Consider the following 19113-nt stretch of genomic DNA (forward strand, 5'->3'; position numbering starts at 1 on the left):
AGGGTACTTCAGTTAGGATTGCAGCCTAACTCAATATTTGATTAAAGTAAAATGTTAAATTGCAAGAAAATTGAAAACCAGTTGTCATGGCTGAAAGGTAACCTCTTTGCAGATATGTTTCTTATAATCCAGATTTCTCCCCCATACAGATGGATGTTGAGCTTTTCAACTATGAAAATATTGCTGGATTTTAGTGACAACATCATCATCAACAACAAGCATCATCATCTATTTCTACCTCGCTCATCTGGCTGGGTTTCGCCACTCTGGGCGGCTTCTAACAAAAGATTAAAAATACATTAAAACACCAATCATTAAAATTTCCCTAAACAGGGCTGCCTTCAGATGTCTTCTAAATGTCATATAGTTGTTTATTTCTTTGACATTTGATGGGAGAGTGTTCCACAGGGCAGGTGCCACTACTGAGAAGGCCCTCTGCCTTGTTCCCTATAACCTCACTTCTTGCAGTGACGAAACCGCCAGAAGACCCTGGGTGCTGGACCTCAGTGTCCAGGTTGAACGATGGGGGTGGAGACGCTCCTTCAGGTATACTAGGCTGAGGCCATTTAGGGCTTTAAAGGTCAGCACCAACACTTTGAATTGTGTTTGGAAACGTACTGGGAGCCAATGTAGGTCTTTCAAGACTGGTGTCATATGGTCTTGGCGGCCCCTCCCAGTCACCAGTCTAGCTGCCGCATTCTGGATTGGTTGTAGTTTCTGGGTCACCTTCAAAGGTAGCCCCACGTAGAGCGCATTGCAGTAGTCCAAGTGGGAGATTACCAGAGCATGTGCCACTCTGGTGAGACAGTCTGCAGGCAGGTAGGGTCTCAGCCTGCATACCAGATGGAGCTGGGAGACAGCTACCCTGGACACAGAATTGTCCTGCGCCTCCATGGATGGCTGTGAGTCCAAAATGACCCCCAGGCTGCACACCTGGTCCTTCAGGGGCACAGTTGCCCCATTCAGGACCAGGGAGTCCCCCACACCCGCCCGCCCCCTGTCCCCCACTAAAACTGGTTTAAAATGTTGTTCTTTTGCCAAATCTGTAGTTTGACATCAGCCTTGCTAGTCATTATTTAAAAGTCATTGTGGCAGCAGTGTGCAAGTTGAACTGCTCTTGCAAGCTGTGGCCAGGATCCAGAGAAATGCAAAGCTAGTATCATGTGCAAAGCTAGTTCCTTGTGTCTTTATTGAACAGCAGTTCCCTGTGCTATACTGTGAACTGCTTCTGAAACTGAAGGAGCTTTCAAAAGCAGTTTGGCGTGGAGTTTAGCTATTCAAGAGGAATTTAAATGTTTGAGGTTACCTGTGCTTGTGTATCCCTCTGGAAATTGGTTGAAAAGCACTTTCCAATGCAAGAACCCAGATGGATAGTGGGTCACTCAGCCCTTCTTTTGAATTCATTCAAGGCAGGTAGTAGCTGCTGGATCTGTGTGCAGCCCTGACAGTGAGAGGGCTGTGATACTTGCAGTGTGATTGCTGCACATAAGACGGGTCTGTTTCCATCATAGTGCAACAGTTCACAATTCCCAGAACACACCAGGTTGTAGTGAATGATGTGGGGATAGAAGTGTATTCATCCCAGGCTTTCCTGACTACTCCAATCCATTGCAGTTTTCTGAACCTCCTTAAAAGACTCCCTTGAGTGGTGAGCATATCCTGAAATGTGGCACATGGACTGCAGTGGAATGGGAAGAGCTCCAAATTAGTGGGCAGCATAGGGATCACAATTAGGTGGTGGCATCCCCTGCCTGCTCCTGCCCTCCTTGGAGACAATTCAGGAAAGACGTTTAATCAAAGGCAATAAATAAAGGGCATATTTCGATATTCCCTTTGTCTGTGGTTTGTATGAAATTATGACTTTGTAAGAAATTACTCTTAATTTAGCAAAACAGACTTGTCTTGTGGTCTTGTGTGTCTTGTCTTGTGTGTACATGAAATACTAATTTGTGTTTTAATTTAATATAAATATTCACTTTAAAAGTAAACAGTTTTATGGGGTACATTGTATCCATGGTTTACATTTATTCATGTCTTCTATTGCAGGTTGATGAAAAGGCTCTCAAACATATAACAGAAATGGGTTTCAGTAAGGAAGCAGCAAGGCAAGCGCTTATGGATAACAGCAACAACCTTGAAGCTTCATTGAACTTCCTTCTGAACAGCAATAAACAAATGACTGTACAAGGGCCACCTCCTAGAGGTACAACTTTAAAGGCTGCTTCTTACAGAAAAGCATTTGAATAGGAACAATTTACTTCTGAACTACAACCAAAGGTTTCTGGTGGTTTTCTGTGAAGCCACCAACTATAATTACTTCCCAGTTAACATTGCTGTTGATGTGTAGAGCATGAGGCTATTGTAACACAGTACATAATGGATTTATAATACAACACCCCAAGGGATTCTGTAGTTGTGGCGCTGTAAAGCTTCTTTCAACGAATGTCTAACCTGCCTTAATGTCACCAAGGTCTTGAGAGTTAGAATGTTCTTTGGCTACCATGGGTTGAGCTTATGAGATCCTTCAGAGGAACATGGCAGACAGCAAGGCCAAAGGGGGCACATGAGCCCAGGAAATGACTTAGCACAAGGAACTAGGAAAAAGGTGTTTGGAAGAAGGGAGTGATACAGAGGAATGGTGAAAAGGAACAGGAAAACTAGGAAAGGGTGTGCAGAGCTGCACGTATCTAGGAACCTTAGGGGTAAAGTTTCTTCTCCTTTTTCTTCATTAAATTTATATACTCTGCTTCACCCTAAGATCTCAGGGAGCTTCACACGGTAAAAATACAGGATAAAAGCACAAAATAAATAGAACAAAAACAGAGCAGCACCCCCTCCCTGCCAAAAACACTTTTAAAGGGCCATAGAAAATTAATCAGCCCCAGGCCTGATTAGAGGAACACTTTCACCCAGCACCTAAAGACATATGTTGAGGTCGCCAAACAGACCTCCTTGGGGAGAACATTCCACAAATGGAGCCACTGCGGAAAAGGCCTGTTCTTGTGTTGCCACCCTTTGGACCTCTCATGGAGGAGGCACATGAAGAAGGGCCTCATGATGATCATACAGTCCAGATTGGTTTTTAGTAGAATTATGCCAAAAAGCAGTTTAAACAGAACCTCTTGGAATTTCTTCCACTTGGTTTATTTTTCATATATGCTTACTTACAGTAGCACTGACTGGGAAAGAGGGGTCAGAAAGGGAGGAGTTAATTCTTATCCACAGTGGAGATGAACACTCCATCACTGTGATCATCACACTTTTTAACTTTGGCAGGATCTTGTAAATAACATATCTAATTTTACCAATTCTTTCCTTACTTTCCTTACTATCACTGCTATGTGGTAAAAGTAGAATGTGCTCAATTACCAGCTTCTGTGTCTTATTCTACCTCAAAACGTGGATACTACAGGAGGTTTTTGGCTATTACTTCCACTTTCTTTTATATTCTGGCTCCCCATCCCACCCCATTGGATTCTTCCTGTAATATTTGCAGTTAATTCCCACTGGACCTTCTATAGTGGTCAGGTTCAGTGACTTGTAAAAGTTTTGTCATGCATTGAAGAGGCAAGGCAAGCTTGCTGTTTTGGTCAAATAAGAATAGTGTTGTTACAGACTGCTGTATACCTAATTTTTTTAAAAAAGTCTCAGATAAATAAGTTTGAGTGGACATAAGGTAAAGGGTTCATTTTAATGGCCATACATGCCCTAGTCAGGTGATCATCTCACATGATGAGAGAGAGAAAAGGAGCTTGATAACTAGCTTGGTTCCCAACCTAGCTCCTCTCTCTGCTTTGGAGGGTGAATGTTTCTAATGGACCCATGCTGAATTGTGGGAGCTCCCTATAGAATTAGAACCCTACTTGCTTACAGTATTTGGAATTTGCCAGAGCATGAAAAACTTACCTTGCATCCAGGTGCAAAAATTTTCTCTGAAATATATATCCTACTTTAATACACCTTAACATGGTAGGTGTAAGATATTGTCAACAAAAATATGGAAAATGTCTTCAGCCATCTATTTCAGCCTTCCCCAACCTTGTGTCCCAGATGTTGTTGGAGAGCATTTGCCAGGGGTGATGCAGTTGTTCTCCCAACAACGTCGGGGAACACAAGATTGGTGGAAGCTAATCCAGTTGATAACTTAACTACATTCCGTTAAGGTTTCTCTGTATACCTAACTTTAAAATACTTTGAATTGCTTTATTTTTCAAGCTGAGTTCATTTGACTATAACTAAATAGGTTATATGATTTATCTCTAGGGAAGGGGAAAGGCAGAGGCCGGATACGACCTGAAGATGAGGAAGAACTAGGAAATGCCAGGCCATCGGCTCCAAGCACACTGTTTGACTTCCTGGAGTCTAAAATGGGTACTCTTGCAGTAGAAGGTATGTAGACAGGGTGGGAGTTTGCAGCTTCTTGCACGACCCCATGAGTAGATCCATCATCCATATGAGTAGATCCAGCTCCTTGGCTAGTTCACAAGTCCCAACTGCTGTGCCTAGGGTGGGGCTTAGAAAACCTCCTGCATATAAGTCTTCAGTCCTTTTAGAAAGATGCTGGAACTCGTTATCTCCTTGACTTATTTGCTCTCTTTGCTGTGAGCCTGTGTGTATATGATCTTAGACTGTTAACTGGAATTCCTGTTGACCAAACTTTGGACCGTGCCTTGGTCTCACTCTGAATCACCCTGTAAGTGAAATCTGACTCTTGGCATCCTTCTCCCTGACAGCAGGATACGGACCATTGCCACACTGGCTGGGGTTCATGGACGTTTTAGTTCGAAACAGGGCACCCCAATGGCTAAGATTGATCTAGGGTAATAATCGATGGCGTAGGAGAAAGTGCTGGAGCAAATAGAATCTATATACCATGTTGATTCAGGTGATTAGGACCCCTGCAGAGTGATCTTCCTCCCACCCTGACCTCTGGGCATTCCATTGTACAGTGGAACCTCTAGTTATGAACTTAATTCATTCCGGAGGTCGGTTCTTAACCTGAAACTGTTCTCAACTAGAGGCGTGCTTTCGCTAATGGGGCCTCTTGCTGCTGCCGGCACACGATTTCCGTTCTCATCCTGGGGCAAAGTTCTCAACTTGAGGTAACTCTTCCAGGTTAGCGGAGTTTGTAACCTGAAGTGTTTGTAACTCAAGGTACCACTGTACTGTATAGACCTAGTATTGTGGAGCAGGCATCACCTTGAACATTTATAGCTGTCCTCTTAAGTCTGAGTTTTCTTGGACATGTCCTCTTTTGGGGGGCCAGCATACCCATCCAGGCGGATTTTTGCATTTTATATGGAATGTCCAGGTTTGGGTCTGAAGTGAGGTCTGCAGCCTACGTTGGCACTGCCAACGACACTGAGGACAGTTGTTGAGGATAACGACGCCAGACCCACATGCCTCCTCACTTGCACGTCACCCAGAGGCCACACGGTTCTTCAGAGTGGCAGAACAGTAGAACTAATCCTGTGTTTCCCAAAATGGGTGATACCGCCCCCTGGGGAGGCTGCAGAGATCCAGGTGCAATTGGTGGGTGTTGAATAAGGCTGAGGGGGCGGTGGAAGCGACACCACCTCCCCTGGCTCCAGCGGTCATGCTGGAGGCCAGGGTTTTTCCCAGACTTGGGTGAGCCATTTTCAGCTTCACCCAGGCTCGGGAAGTAGATCGCAGCTTGCCTGCCTATTTGGCCAATGGCAGGTGGGCAATGGCGCCAGCCCCACCACTGGGGCGGATTGGACTGAGCCAGCCGGCTTCACTCTGGTACGGCCCATGGGTTTTTAATCCTGGGGCCTAGTTCACCTCATAGAGCTGAACATTAATAAATTGAAGGCAGTGCACTAGGTTCATCCTTCTCATTAGGACTATTTTTAATGTTATTTGTAATTTTTATTTTAATATTATCCTTTGTTATCTTCATTTTGTGTGTGTAATGCAAATGTTACTATGGTTGATTTTAATAAATAATTTTATAATTTCGAGTTTCAAGGTGTCTTATTTACAAAATTTTTCTGTGCTGTGGTGTAGGACGGAGGTAGAAATATAGATACATAAACGATACATAAACGATTTTTTTTTCTGAAATGGGGGCAGTAGGCCAAATAAGTTTGGGAACCTCTGGTGTAATCCATCAAGGCAGCAAAGAGGGAAACTTTAAAAGCAACTGGTTGAACAGATAACATTTTAATCTCAGCAAATGGGTTATCCATGAATTGGCTTATACTTGGATCATCTAGTGAAAAGGCTGGAATGTTTTTTTCTCCAAGACCAGTCCTGGTGGGATCTTTGGTATGCTGCCTTGCCTTTCCCACTCATGCCCAAAATATTAACCAAGATCTAATTAGAAAACGCATATTGGCCATCTTGGAGACTTCTTTCTGGCCAGGTTGTGTATGGTTTGCCTGTGTTTGTTATAGCTCAGACTTCACCACGGTTGCATTGTACAGTCTACCCAAACTTGCTTAGCCAATAGCTCTTCCTTTATTTTAGACTGGACTTGCTCCAGCTTTACTGTAGAGGCTCAAAGTTCAGGGCTAGGAGGCTCTGGGATATTCTTCTGGAGTACTTTACACTCTACTGGCAGCCCAAAGGGACTCAGCTCATAGGATATACCAGAACACTTGGACTCATTTAATTCTGTGGTGCCAGAATGCCTGTTTCTCTATGATGGTTTTGGTTGAGGTCTAAAGCCTAATACCCTCTCCAGCCAGCCTCCCACAGAAGTAGTAATGGCCTCCAACTAGAATGGTTTTGTTTTTTTAAAAAAGGGTAAGACAAATTGATGTAGTATATTTTTCCCTTGTTAAAAATGGCTACAAACTGCATTGGCTATGTTCTGTCTGCACTCTCGGAGGCAATATGCATCTGAATTCCGGTTGCTGGGAATTACAAGTAGGGAGAGTTGCTGTAATGCTCATGTTGTTGTGTTCCTTTGCTTTGTGTTTTCGATTTTTCTTTAATGCTGTCAGATAATATTGAGATTTTCCAGTGTAAGAATATGCAGCTTGAAGTTGTTCTGAAATGTCTGTATACTATTATTTCTTAAATTTCTATACCACCCTTCGTCCGAAAATCACAGGGCGGTTTACAACATAAAAACACAAAAATACATACCATAGTAAGAAACAAGTATTCCGCCCTCGGTTTAAAAGACTAAAGAATGTTAACCAGCCAAAAGTCTAGTTATAGAGAAACAGTTTTGCCTGGTGCCTAAAGATATGTAATGAAGGTGAGCCTCCTTGCGGAGAGCATTCCACAAGGGGGAGCCACTGCAGAAAAGGCCCCTTCTCGTGTTGACACTCTCTGGACCTCTTGAGGAGGAGTCACAGGACGAAGGGCCTCAGATGAGGATTGCAGGGTCCAGGTCAGTTCATATGGTTCATATGTTGGCTCCCCAGCTATTTTGTATGAAGTGAAACAGTAAACGTGGCATTAACCTGAAGCTACTGTGAGGGATGTTACTGGTGTAACGGGTGTGATATTTTGCATTACAAATTATACTCTAATATGTGATAGTTGCATAGTTCCAGATAGTGGGATAAACAGAGGAAGTTTGGTATGTAGTGTGCAATTGGAAGACCAAGGAGCTAAGAGCTATTTCTTCCTTTAAGTTAAAAAACAACAGCACAAGTTCTATTCCGAGCATCTTATGCACTATAATGTTGATCTCTTCCAGTCATTTTGAATCCATTGTTGCAAAAATTAAGGAAAGGTGTCTGAAGTTACAGTTTCAAACACTTTAAAGGGGGAGGAGAACCTGTGCACCATCTAGAAATTAATTTGTAAAAGAACTGCATTATTTGCATGTGAAGAAGCTTTCAGTATTCTTTAGCATTTTATTTAATGAAAGGTTTCCTTTTAAAATTAGTTTAACTTGGAGTATTTTGAAGTATTTAGACTACACGTAAAAGGAGATTTTATTTGTTATGGAACCACTTTCAAATTTTACAAAGAGATAGTTGTTTCAGCAGCTACTTGAGGCACCCTTCCTGGAAATAAGCTTGTTGTTGTGTAAAACACAATTTATGAAGCTCCAAGCTATGATTGAGTTTTGTTACTCCCAGTTTCTGTGATTTGTTGTTGAATGTCCTTCTCGATGTCTTGTATAGCTAGATGGAAATCTTGCTAATGGGAAAACTCAGCTTTTTCCTCCTTCAGATACACACTCCCCCCGCCCACCCCCGTCCAAAAATGGGAAGCTTAGTTCCAAATGGTTTCAACACATGTGAACCAGCCTGAGATCTATAAATGAAGGACAGTATACAAATTTAATAAGCAGCAACAACACTGACCTGGTGCAAAAACAGAATTGTCTTCTGCAGGAAATTTTGCAGAGAACTTTAATCCAGGGATGGTGGGACCTTGTGGCCCTCCAGATGATGTGGGACTCCAACTCCCTCTGTCCCAGCCAGCATGACTGGTGACCCAGGATGATGGTGATGAGTTCCCCATCTCTGCTTTAAGCTAAGAACTTGGGGATTGCTGCACAATTATGGGGCTCGCCTCAGGTCCAACACTCCTAGAAGCTTATCAGCAGTTCATTTTCGTAGCATAAAGGAAACTGACAGGAACTCCAACTCCACCCCACCATTTCCTCTTGTATTATTCCTTCTCCAGTGAGCCGTTAGCCCAAACTCTCAAATGGCGTATATGCTTTTGCTGGACAGTAGTAACAAACCTAATTTGACACTTAAGAGCAGGACATGCTGTTTTGTCACACAGCTAGACATCTCTTCGGCTATTATGGTAAAATGAAATTGGGGAAAATAGCTTGGAAAATGGCTCAGTCTTTGCCTTAATTGCAAGACAGGAAAGCTTTTGTCTTATACTAGGTAGTTTTAAGATGACAAGCATTTCCCTTTTAAGTTGTCAGTCAATCATTTTATTCACTTAGGTTCCCATAAATCTGTGACCTTGAAATAATCATGCCAGACTAACCTCTTTCCCTTTGCAGAAAGCTACAGAAATTCATTGGGTTGGAAACATCTGCTGTGATGGTTAATAAAATCAATGCTTTTTTAATGGATTGTGGCTTTCAAAGTCCAAAATTACTGTCAGATACAAATAGTCTGAAGTGACAGGGTAGCAAAATTACACCAGTCCACTGACTTACCTGTCTCAAGGTGGACTCTGACTGCAACAGTTCTAATGAATGTTTTTCGTCTGTGCTCAGCCTGAATTACTAAAATTTGCTAGGGAGATCAACCAAATTAGATACCTTGTACACTCAAGAATTCCAGCACAAATTTCAGACAGAATTAATTAAGCAATATAAACAATTGATTTGAGAAGGGGGGGAAATCTAATATTATTCAAAGCAAAGCATGCACCTTCAGATTTATATTTGGATTTAACATAGTGTTTGTGTGTCTAAACCACAGAGCCTAGGGCTTGCCGATCGGAAGGTCAGCAGTTCGAATCCCCGCGACGGGGTGAGCTCCCGTTGCTTGGTCCCTTCTCCTGCCAACCTAGCAGTTCAAAAGCACGTCAAAGTGCAAGTAGATAAATAGGTACCACTCCGGCGGAAAGTAAACGGCGTTTCCGTGCGCTGCTCTGGTTCGCCAGAAGCGGCTTAGTCATGACCTGGAAGCTGTACTCCGGCTCCCTAGGCCAGTACAGCGAGATGAGCGCTGCAACCCCAGAGTTGTCTGCGACTGGACCTAACGGTCAGGGGTCCCTTTACCTTTTTATCTTACCAGGTGCACCAATATATGAATTCTTTTCATTTAAAGCAAGTGTTGGACACAACAAAGAAGCAAACGTTTATGACTTCTGCTTTTATACTCTCTGCTCAACAATAAAGATTGGGTTTGCTTCGCTTACTATTTAAGCTAGACCTGCACAAGATGAAGCCTGTGAATTGTTTATAGTCTCTTTCCTGGCCATTTCACCCCTCAGCCCCCTGGATTTAAACTACCTTTAGGCTTGTGGCCCTTTCCTTTCTCCTTGATGGAGTTAAGAAGTTACAGCCATTCCGTGGTTTAGAGGTTGTGGTCATTCCATGAAATACTTTCCTCTGAGGCATTGTTTTCATTCTCCCTTACACGATTTGCCAGACATTTGAGTTGAGCGGACTATGGTTACCTGCAAAATAAGAAACATCCCAAACCATGAACCCTTCAAAGCATGGTTTGGTAGCAGTTGCTGATTAGCGGTAGCCATAGTTTGCTCTATTAACAGCTTCGAAATCAAAAGCTTCAAAGTGCTTATCTTTAGGTGGCTCATCCCCCAGTGTTTAACTCCTGTAGCTTGTGAAAACGTCATTCAGGTTAATGCCATATGAACACTTTCCCATGTGTCTTGCTAACATAGATTATTGACATGCTTCTTGATTGCACCTTATAGAATAGTTCTATGAGAATGTTCTATGAAGTTTTATTATGTTGTGATTTTATTATTTTTAACTCCCTTTTTAATTTCATGTGAATTCTTGACTTTTATGTGTAATTTTGGCATCCTAGAATCTTTGCTGAGAGGCAGGATTTAACTAAAATAAATATAGGTTGAGAGTGACAACGTGACCTTAGACTCCACGTATTATTTATACACCAGATGATCAACTACATATCGGTTGTCAAATATCTAAACTGTCTTTAGGAATTAAAATGATTTGGTACTGATTAGCTGTGTCACTAATAACTGTTGTTTTTCTTTTGTAGAACCAAAGTTACAGATGTCACTGCAGCACCAGGGGCAGCACAGAGCAATGAATGCTGAGCAGAATGGCCTGAAAGTATACAGTCAGCCAAGGCATGCTCCTCGAAATGACACCAGGCAGCCAAGGAACGAGAAGCCACCTCGTTTTCAGCGAGACACTCAAAATTTGAGGCACGCCATGGAGGGAAGCGTATCAGTGAGAACCAGAGCTTCCGAAAGACAAAATTCTTTGGGCCCTGAACAATGGACTGAAGAGAGAAATAGGTGTGATAGACTTTATGCTCGAAAAGATACTTCCTATCCCACAGCTGTTCACCCTGGTGACTTTCATTTTAAGCGGGACATCCCAGTGCAAAGCCGACAAGGGAAAGTGGCATCACCCATGGAAATGAAAGAGAATTCTGCTGCTCCAGATGCACCTGACAACAATAATCAGAAACAGGGAAGTAGGGAAGACCAGATACTCCATCCTGACAATTTCTATGATAGGAAAACACTAATGCTAACCAATGAAGCTTTAACTGGCTTAAAAAATGAGCAGCACTTTGGCATGAACATAGATTATCAAAACCCTGTTAGAACTGATCGTTTTAGTTCTGTACCAAATGGCGATGTGGAGCATTTTCAGAAAGGAAGGAGAGTTGGACCTATTAAACTGCCCGCGCCCAACATGGCCACAGCATTTGATGTAAAAATGTACTATGATACTGGGCCCAAAAAGAGATCTGGACCCATAAAACCAGAAAAAATGGTGGAACCATCTACTTCAAGAGAATATGGGAAAAGCTGGCAACCAGGGGATGAATGTTTTGCCCTTTACTGGGAAGATAACAAGGTATGCCCTACTCAAGTCAAATTCTGTTGCTTCTGTTTTAAATGCAAGAGGCGTCTTTGTACTATCAAACTCTGGCTATTGTTTTGGGGAAAGGGACGTTGATAAAATATCCCTGTTTATTATGTATTTTGTGTTTTTTATATTGTGGTTTTGTGTTGTGAACCCTGGGATGTATGGGTATAGGGCTGTATACAAATTTAATAAATGATAATAAATAAGAAAAGTAAATAGTTTGCTGCCTAGATTTGTAAAGTTTTTCTATCCTGGCTTCCTGTCCTTCGTGGCACTCCGTTGGGTTGTGTGGAACTAAGAATTTTTTTGTCATATCTGTAGTAATGGGTGTTCAGAGGATATTTCCTTAAAAGCAGTAGGCTTGAAGTAATCCTGGGTAATAGGTGTGACACAGAAGGTGGGACTCTTTAAGAGTGAGTTTTCTCTGAATAAGTGATCCTAAAGAGACAGATGTGCAGCCTTGTTTTTCCCTCTGTACAAAGTGTATAAAATGTAAGGCACTTGAGCAATTTAAGGATATTTTAATTTTTAAACAATAGATTATATCTGCATATTTAGTAAAACCTTTAAAATTGAACTGCAGATGCCTTTTTAAGAATCAAGGATATGGAAGAATATTTACAACTGATATAATCAACCATTCATTTTTAGGGTGATTTGTCATCTTTTAATTTTTAATTATTATTCTCTAGTATGTAATGCAGTTTGCCAACTCACACCTCACTGATTAAATTGTCCCGTCATTTAATCAGCTAAAGTATATGTAGATTAAATTGCAGATTTAAATCTTTCACTAGGAATGTTTTAAAAGAAAATAGATAAAGTTACTATCAGCTGTTTCTTATACATTTTTCCTAATCCTATTACAGATTGGTTTTTATTACATGGTTTGTGAATATATTGTTGCTTTTGCAACTAAAATATGTGAACTTCTGTTTTAAATGTCTTTTCCAGTTTTATCGAGCAGAAATTGAAGCTCTTCATTCCTCTGGGACAACTGCAGTTGTTAAGTTCTGTGATTATGGAAACTATGAAGAGGTGTTACTAAGCAACATCAGACCCATTCAAGCTGACACCTGGGTACGTGATAATAAATTGTATACAAAGAGATAAAGTGCATAGTTCATACGAACAATGAAGCCATAAACAGATGACTGGTAATCGTGCAGAGAGTTTGAAGTAAAAGCCTGAAGAAGAGAATTCTAGAACTGGTTTAAGACCTTCTTTATTACATATCCATCCATAACAATGCCTTAAAGAATCTGCATGCGGTCTTACACTCATGTAATAAAATGTAAATTGTTCGGGCAATATTCTCGAGTCACTAGCAAAATAATATTTATATGAAAAATTAACAGGATGCTTTTTAAATTTGCTCTGTCAAATTAAGGGTTCTGACGGACAGCTTCCATATGGTTCTGTTTTAGTTTAGGAGATGATGAATTCATAAGTCTTAAATTCCAAAGGGTTTTTTAATCTATCTGTATGTCAGGTAAAATTAGAGCTGCTTCCACCATTGTTTTAATTGTGCCCATTATTTTGACAAATGCTACTTAAGTATATTAGATAGCTACAATAACCATAAAGACCTAAAGAGCTTCATAAAATATGCCATTCTAAAAGGTCTTATACAACATGTTCATGGAAAGCTCTATTTAGGTAAAACTAGAGTTTAAAAAACCCTTTTGTTTAGTGCACGTTTATTCAAGAACAATTGGGTTGTATCCAGTGAAGCCCAAACTGCCTCCCCCTCAATTAATTCTCAATTTCCCATTCACACTGCTCCCCACTCCCGATCCTATAGAAGCATCCTTGCATGAGTACAGCATTGGTTACCACCCACTGCTTTGAACTCCATTTTACTAGGACTGTCTGTATAATTGGCTATGATGACACTTTATAACTACCCTGTTAATGGTACACAGAAGAGTGAACGCTTGAATTGGCTTTTACATTTTCACTCCTTTCTGTGCTCTCTTTCTGAGTTTTTTTGACAACCCAGTAGAAAAATTAAAAATCCATTATGGTTTTTTATAAATTTTATGACTTAACATAGCAGTTCAAGTAGTAATTACCAGAACTTGTGCTACATTTTTTCATGCTGCTGATAATTCCTCACTTTCATATAGCTGCAAACATATTATCTAAAGTGGAGGACCTTGTTTTTCTTTCCATACAATCTTCTGCAGTCTCTTAGTACTAGTTTCTTCTAGCAAAGAGGTTTGTTCTGTAATTCAGGATGGGGACAGTCAAGGGATGTCTAGAGTCTCCTGCTCTTTTCCGTCCCATCAGATTAGCTCTCAGATTCTCTGGCATCCAGCCCAATCTGAAATGTATCATGTACTGTCACAGTCCCTGTTGTGGGTCCCCTTGCAGTTCTTCTTGCACGACTCCCAGATTTCCAGACGACATTGAAGTAGGTTTAGAAGCCATCAGTGCTGTCACACATCTCTGCAGGATCTCAAGATAGGACCCAGGAGCATTATGCATCTCATGGTTTCTAGCATCTTGGTCCTGTGCAACATTCAGAGCCTCAGTTGGAGGCAGCAAATAACGCTGCAGGCCATATTGTGGCAGCCACTGCAAAACCCAACTTTTGTCATACCTGTTTCCTGGCCTAGAGACCCAGTACACTCATCATTCAGAATCTGTTTAGTTTTCAGATGTTCTGTGGATATCCAGCAAAGAATTTGGGTCAATTAATATTGAAATAAGAGAACCCACCCAAAGCTCTTATTTGTATTGATGCATTGCTAAAGATGAGTTATGCTAGTTCAGTGTTCGTCTGATTATGGGCTTGGTCAGCCTGTTGCCTGATCTGAGGGACATCACTGTGCTTTTGTTGCTTGTGGTGGCTGCAGACATACCAGTTCCAGCCAGCATGCTTCATTATGATACTGTGGTCATGCACAGTCCCTAGCATCAGGAGGAAAACTGGTAGGCAGGCCTGAAACAGCAGCAGCTGCTGCAAGTAGCAGGTGAAAATACAAGGCAGAGAAAAGAGAGAGGAAGAGGCTCCGTTGGAGGCAGTCTGTTGAAGGACAGGTGTGTGTGACACACCCACCCACACCCCGTGGTGGCCTTTTCTAATTGTCTTGCCTCAAATTTTACATAATGAAGATACTCATAATACACACACTTAAATTGACAACAAAGCAACATAAATAATGCACCCTTAGGATTTGGTCGATTTGGAGAGTGCATGCCAATGATGCTCTGGTTGCAGACGGCATCCAGCCTAATCTCCAGACAGTGGCCAGTAGGAGAGCTGTCCCATGTTTTGTTTGGATCCTGCAGCTGGAGGTGTACTTAGAAATGGAATTTTTTTATTTTTGCTTCCTTACCATGGAATTGAGTAATTTCCATTTTGTTGAAAATAAACAAAAATGGATAGTCTTTTAAAGGTTTGATCCTGATATGCTTCCAACTCTTAAGCTCTTCACAATATTGTTTGAGTCCTGGCAGAAGAAAAATAGCATACATTGACTAATACTAAAGTATCTGATAAGGAATACAGGGAAGGAATGTTACTGTAATAAATGCATTTCAGTTATATTAAAAGTAAAAGAAAGGGCTATATGAATTCTGTATATTTCCTAAAGCAATAAATGTGAGATTTTGAATGAGTTCTTTTCAAGCAGACATACAGGTCTTTCAATAGAAAATGTAGATGAAGAAGCTTGCACTTTCCATCGCTCAAGTATTGTTTGAACGCTGAACTTGGCTATAGATATGTACCCTTATATATGCAATCCACTGTTGTGCTAAATGTAGCAGTGATCACAAAATAAAGGTATATGTTTGCAAAAAAGAGCCCAAAATTAAATGCCATCACAACAATAAACTTTTTCTTTTGCAACATTTAAAATAAATTTGAAAAGCATGCATTGTTCAGAGACTTCAGGCTAAATTAAGTCTGTTCTGTAGAAATGTAAAATAAACACAAGATAACTTAAACCTAAAGTGTTATGTTTTTCTCAGATTTCAGGAATACATTGGTTACAAATGATTATGCACTTGTCAGCATCTAATTTCATTATCAGTACTAGTTTTTCTTCTTACTCTCATACGTCCGTGTGCGTCTCAGTAATCTCTAGCATTTGGCTTTATTTCTGGAAGTAGAACTTAAGCATCTGGTTATAATAGAGCTGTTTATGGTTGCTGTCTAAGAGTACTCTTAACCCTACAGTAGCCCAACAGAAATAATGAGGTACTTTCAAGTGGCAGTGCTTCAATAATGGAGCACATCTTTTCAAACAAGTACCTCTTGCATCAGTCAGCAATTTTGAAACTTTTCATCTTCAGAGAACACTTCACTTCAGCTTGCCTGCCAGAGGAGTCTCAAGCATATTTTAGGTTGCACATGAACTTCACAGGAGGCACTGGCTAGGCCTGATGAGCTGCGTGTGCCTTAGAACAAATACACCAAACATTTGGAAGTTAGTTATGTTCTGTCAGCCCTTTAGTCATTACAGAAATCTGAACATTAAGTAATACTACTGCATATCTGAAGTCTCTTTCCAAATTCACACACTTTAGTTTTAGCTTATTGGTGGTATGTTGGCAACCACCAGTAAAATAAGACAGTGAATTGGCATGAGTGCTCTAGGTAAGGGAACATACCCTTGTCCACATGAGCAAAGCTGTACTCTCTGTATATGAGGATAAGTGCTTCTGTGTCCATCCCACAGAGGTGACCAATCTGAGAGTGACTTCTCTTATCAGGGTATCTGGACCATCTGTGGTACACTAGAGAGGGGTAAGGAGAATTTTGCTACCCACAAGGTGAAGATTATGTGTGGTAAGATGATCATCTGTAAGGCTCCTATTTGTAATAGGAAGAAACTAAAACATTAGAAAACAGTTCATATGCAGTTGCTGTGTGCTGGTTACCAGGAACACAGTGCCCAACCTTTGTGTTGTGTTTTGAATCGTACACACACACGCACATGCGAAAATCACTCTCCATGAACTCAAATTGGGTTAGCAACCTTATTATTGAATAAGTAGTGAGCTGTTATAGGGGCCTGTACTGCTGTTTACATGCTGCTCTTGAAGGTTCTTAACAAGTGCTACACGTCAGTTTAGAGGTGGGTGGGGAAAAGGCTTTTAGCATAAACTAATAAAACTCTTTGATTTAAATGTACTTCCTGTATTAGCAGTGAAATGTGAATCTTGCCTTCATTTACAAGTAGTTTCCATAGTAGCACTGAAAAGTGACTTTGAAACAGTTCTAAAAACCTGTTTTCTGTTGATTTGACTGCAATGAAACTAGTGCCATGGGTGCAAGCCATACAAAGTGACAGAAGGGTATATATGATTTTTGAAGAATAAAAACCTACTTCTACTTACTAGGCACAGTTGACATAAAAATGTGTGTTCGTTTGGGATTCTGATCTGCTGGCTGGTCAACACACCACCTATATTTGATTAAAGTCAAGTATTCCATGAAGTCAAAAATATTGGGTAAACAGTAGCCAGTCTGTTTTCTTGATCATGATGTCATCCAGTAGTCTTGGTGGGAGAGGGAGGCCCACTTCCCCCCAATGCTGCTGGAGACAGGATTCATTTTTCTCACACATGCATGCATGCACACACTGTATATATTAGGAGCAGACTTCTTTACCTCACAACTCCAGAAAACTGCCTATTTCTTTCCAGTTAAGCCATTTGGTCTGGCTTCTTCTATCCATGTGCTGTAACTCACACAATTTGTGGAAAGACTTCAGATAATTAAAATAGGATTGTCTGTCTTTTCAGAAGTCTTAATAGTGATAATCACAAATGATAAGCAGCAGTTATTGGTGAAATCATCTGGTTTGATGAAGTCAGATGCACTACTGTGCCATTCAGGGATGACTTTATGGATTATGTGACATCAGTGCATTAGTTTTATATGGGCCAGTACTTGTGTTATGTCTTGTAAAGTGCTGCTTGTACATCTTAGCATTTATAACTTTGAAGTGAATAGCTGAATGGAAGCAGTAATCACTCACACAGCATTCTGAAAGAGATTAGTATGGCTGCAATCCATCTGTTGGTCTGCCACAGAGGTGGGGAACTAGATCTGGCCAGTGGGCTGAATCCATATAGACCCCATGGACCAAGTTTATCACAATGACATACAGTGACTTATTTTTGCTTGTGCAGATAATCATCGGATTCTCATGGATGGCAGAGCTCTACACCCAGTGCTTTGTAACCCCTGATGATCAGCTGATTGGCAGTGCAGCCAAGTCTTTATCTGCCCCACACCTGATGTCATATGTGATGCCAGGTGCATCATATTGGTGCAAACTGGCATCATATGTGATGCCAGTTTATGGGCATGGTTTGGTCATGGCTTGGACCCATTTAAGCCTCAGGCTGGAGATGCTCCACCCCATGGACTCCACCCCACTCCATAGACTTATTATGCACTTCTTTCATAGTGGAAGGAGTTTTTGGGACTCAGATACACCATTTTTTATGTGTATGCCTGAAAACTATAGTGTGGAGCCAAAACCACAACATCAACAACATTTGTGAGTGAAGATATATAGCTACACTTTTCAGAAATATGTGATTGGCTTTTTGTTTAATTTCCACTTGATGGAAATTCCTATGTGTGCTCTTAGGTGATGTGTTAAATGGCCTTCTGAATGTAACTGGAGCAGAGATCATTGAAACCACATCAGTGGTGGTAAAACAACAAAGTATTGTGTTATATTCAGCTAAGACATCCCATTAATGCAAGGATGTTAGCCTGCACAATGGGACTTCGCTTCTTGTGTCTCTCCCATCTGCTGTAGAATGTTGGCAGAACCCTCAGAACAAACTGTGGAGGGAAGGGAAGACATTTCGGGACAGGAGAGGAAGTCCCATTCTGCAGGCAGAAGTTATTGCATTAGTGGGACAACATTATAAGATACAACCATGTTTTTTTATTGCTGCATCTGAAATAGAGGCTTTGGGGAAGGCTGGAAGAGGACATGACAGGACGATTATCAAAAACTTAAGTGCAAACTATGGAACCAACAATCTGGATTTTTGCACTGAATAGTCTTTGAATTCTGCCAAACCGGTATTTTGTAAGCAGGCAGACTTTGGTAAATTATAGGAATAAGCAGGATTTTGGATACTTAGAAAAGTAAAATTTCCATCAACTTCAGTGTCACAGAGGAACGAAATGTTTCCTCTCCCATTTGGGTGGGCAGGTGGAGAGAATGAAAGATAAATTTTTGGAAGAAAGTAGAATATTTACTATGCTTTTTATCATTTCCTGGTGAGTTTCTACTTCTACGATTTGAGAGAGCTTCCAGGACCTACAGTTGGCAGTGAGGAACCTCAGCTGAATGCCCAAATTAGACCCACCAGGCCATGTTCACATAGCCACAGTCGCCTGCTACTCATCTGCTTACAATACATCAGGAATGGAACAGCTAAAGTCATGGTGGCAACGGAACAATCCAAAGCCTTAGGGTGGTTCTCAGTTGTTTTGTTGCAGCCCTGGCGGCAGTTTACATTTGGCATTGAATGCTACCCTGCTTCTTTAGAGTGCAACCACAGCTGCCTTATAAAAGTTGATTGATAGTTGGACAGCCCCACCCACATGCGGAGGGCTGCATTTT

At 41.1% G+C, this 19113-nt stretch overlaps 1 protein-coding gene and 1 long non-coding RNA gene across 5 annotated transcripts in view; one reads left to right on the forward strand and one right to left on the reverse strand.

Moving 5' to 3' along the window:
• Positions 1 to 19113, reverse strand: part of LOC310706086 — a 1025148-nt gene that overhangs the window by 614447 nt on the left and 391588 nt on the right. The gene's annotated exons all lie outside the window — the stretch shown is intronic.
• The window catches only part of TDRD3 (tudor domain containing 3), a 64942-nt gene that overhangs the window by 30884 nt on the left and 14945 nt on the right, over positions 1 to 19113 (forward strand). For all 4 annotated transcript variants that reach the window (XM_083501178.1, XM_083501179.1, XM_083501180.1 and 1 more), the window contains 4 exons: positions 2047 to 2203; positions 4264 to 4389; positions 10659 to 11491; positions 12458 to 12583. In XM_083501178.1, coding sequence (XP_083357304.1) covers positions 2047 to 2203; positions 4264 to 4389; positions 10659 to 11491; positions 12458 to 12583 — 1242 coding nt within the window. The remainder of the gene's footprint in view (positions 1 to 2046; positions 2204 to 4263; positions 4390 to 10658; positions 11492 to 12457; positions 12584 to 19113) is intronic.

The sequence above is a fragment of the Podarcis liolepis genome (assembly GCF_965112155.1).
Source record: "Podarcis liolepis genome assembly, chromosome: 4".
NCBI classification, from domain to species: Eukaryota; Metazoa; Chordata; class Lepidosauria; order Squamata; family Lacertidae; genus Podarcis; species Podarcis liolepis.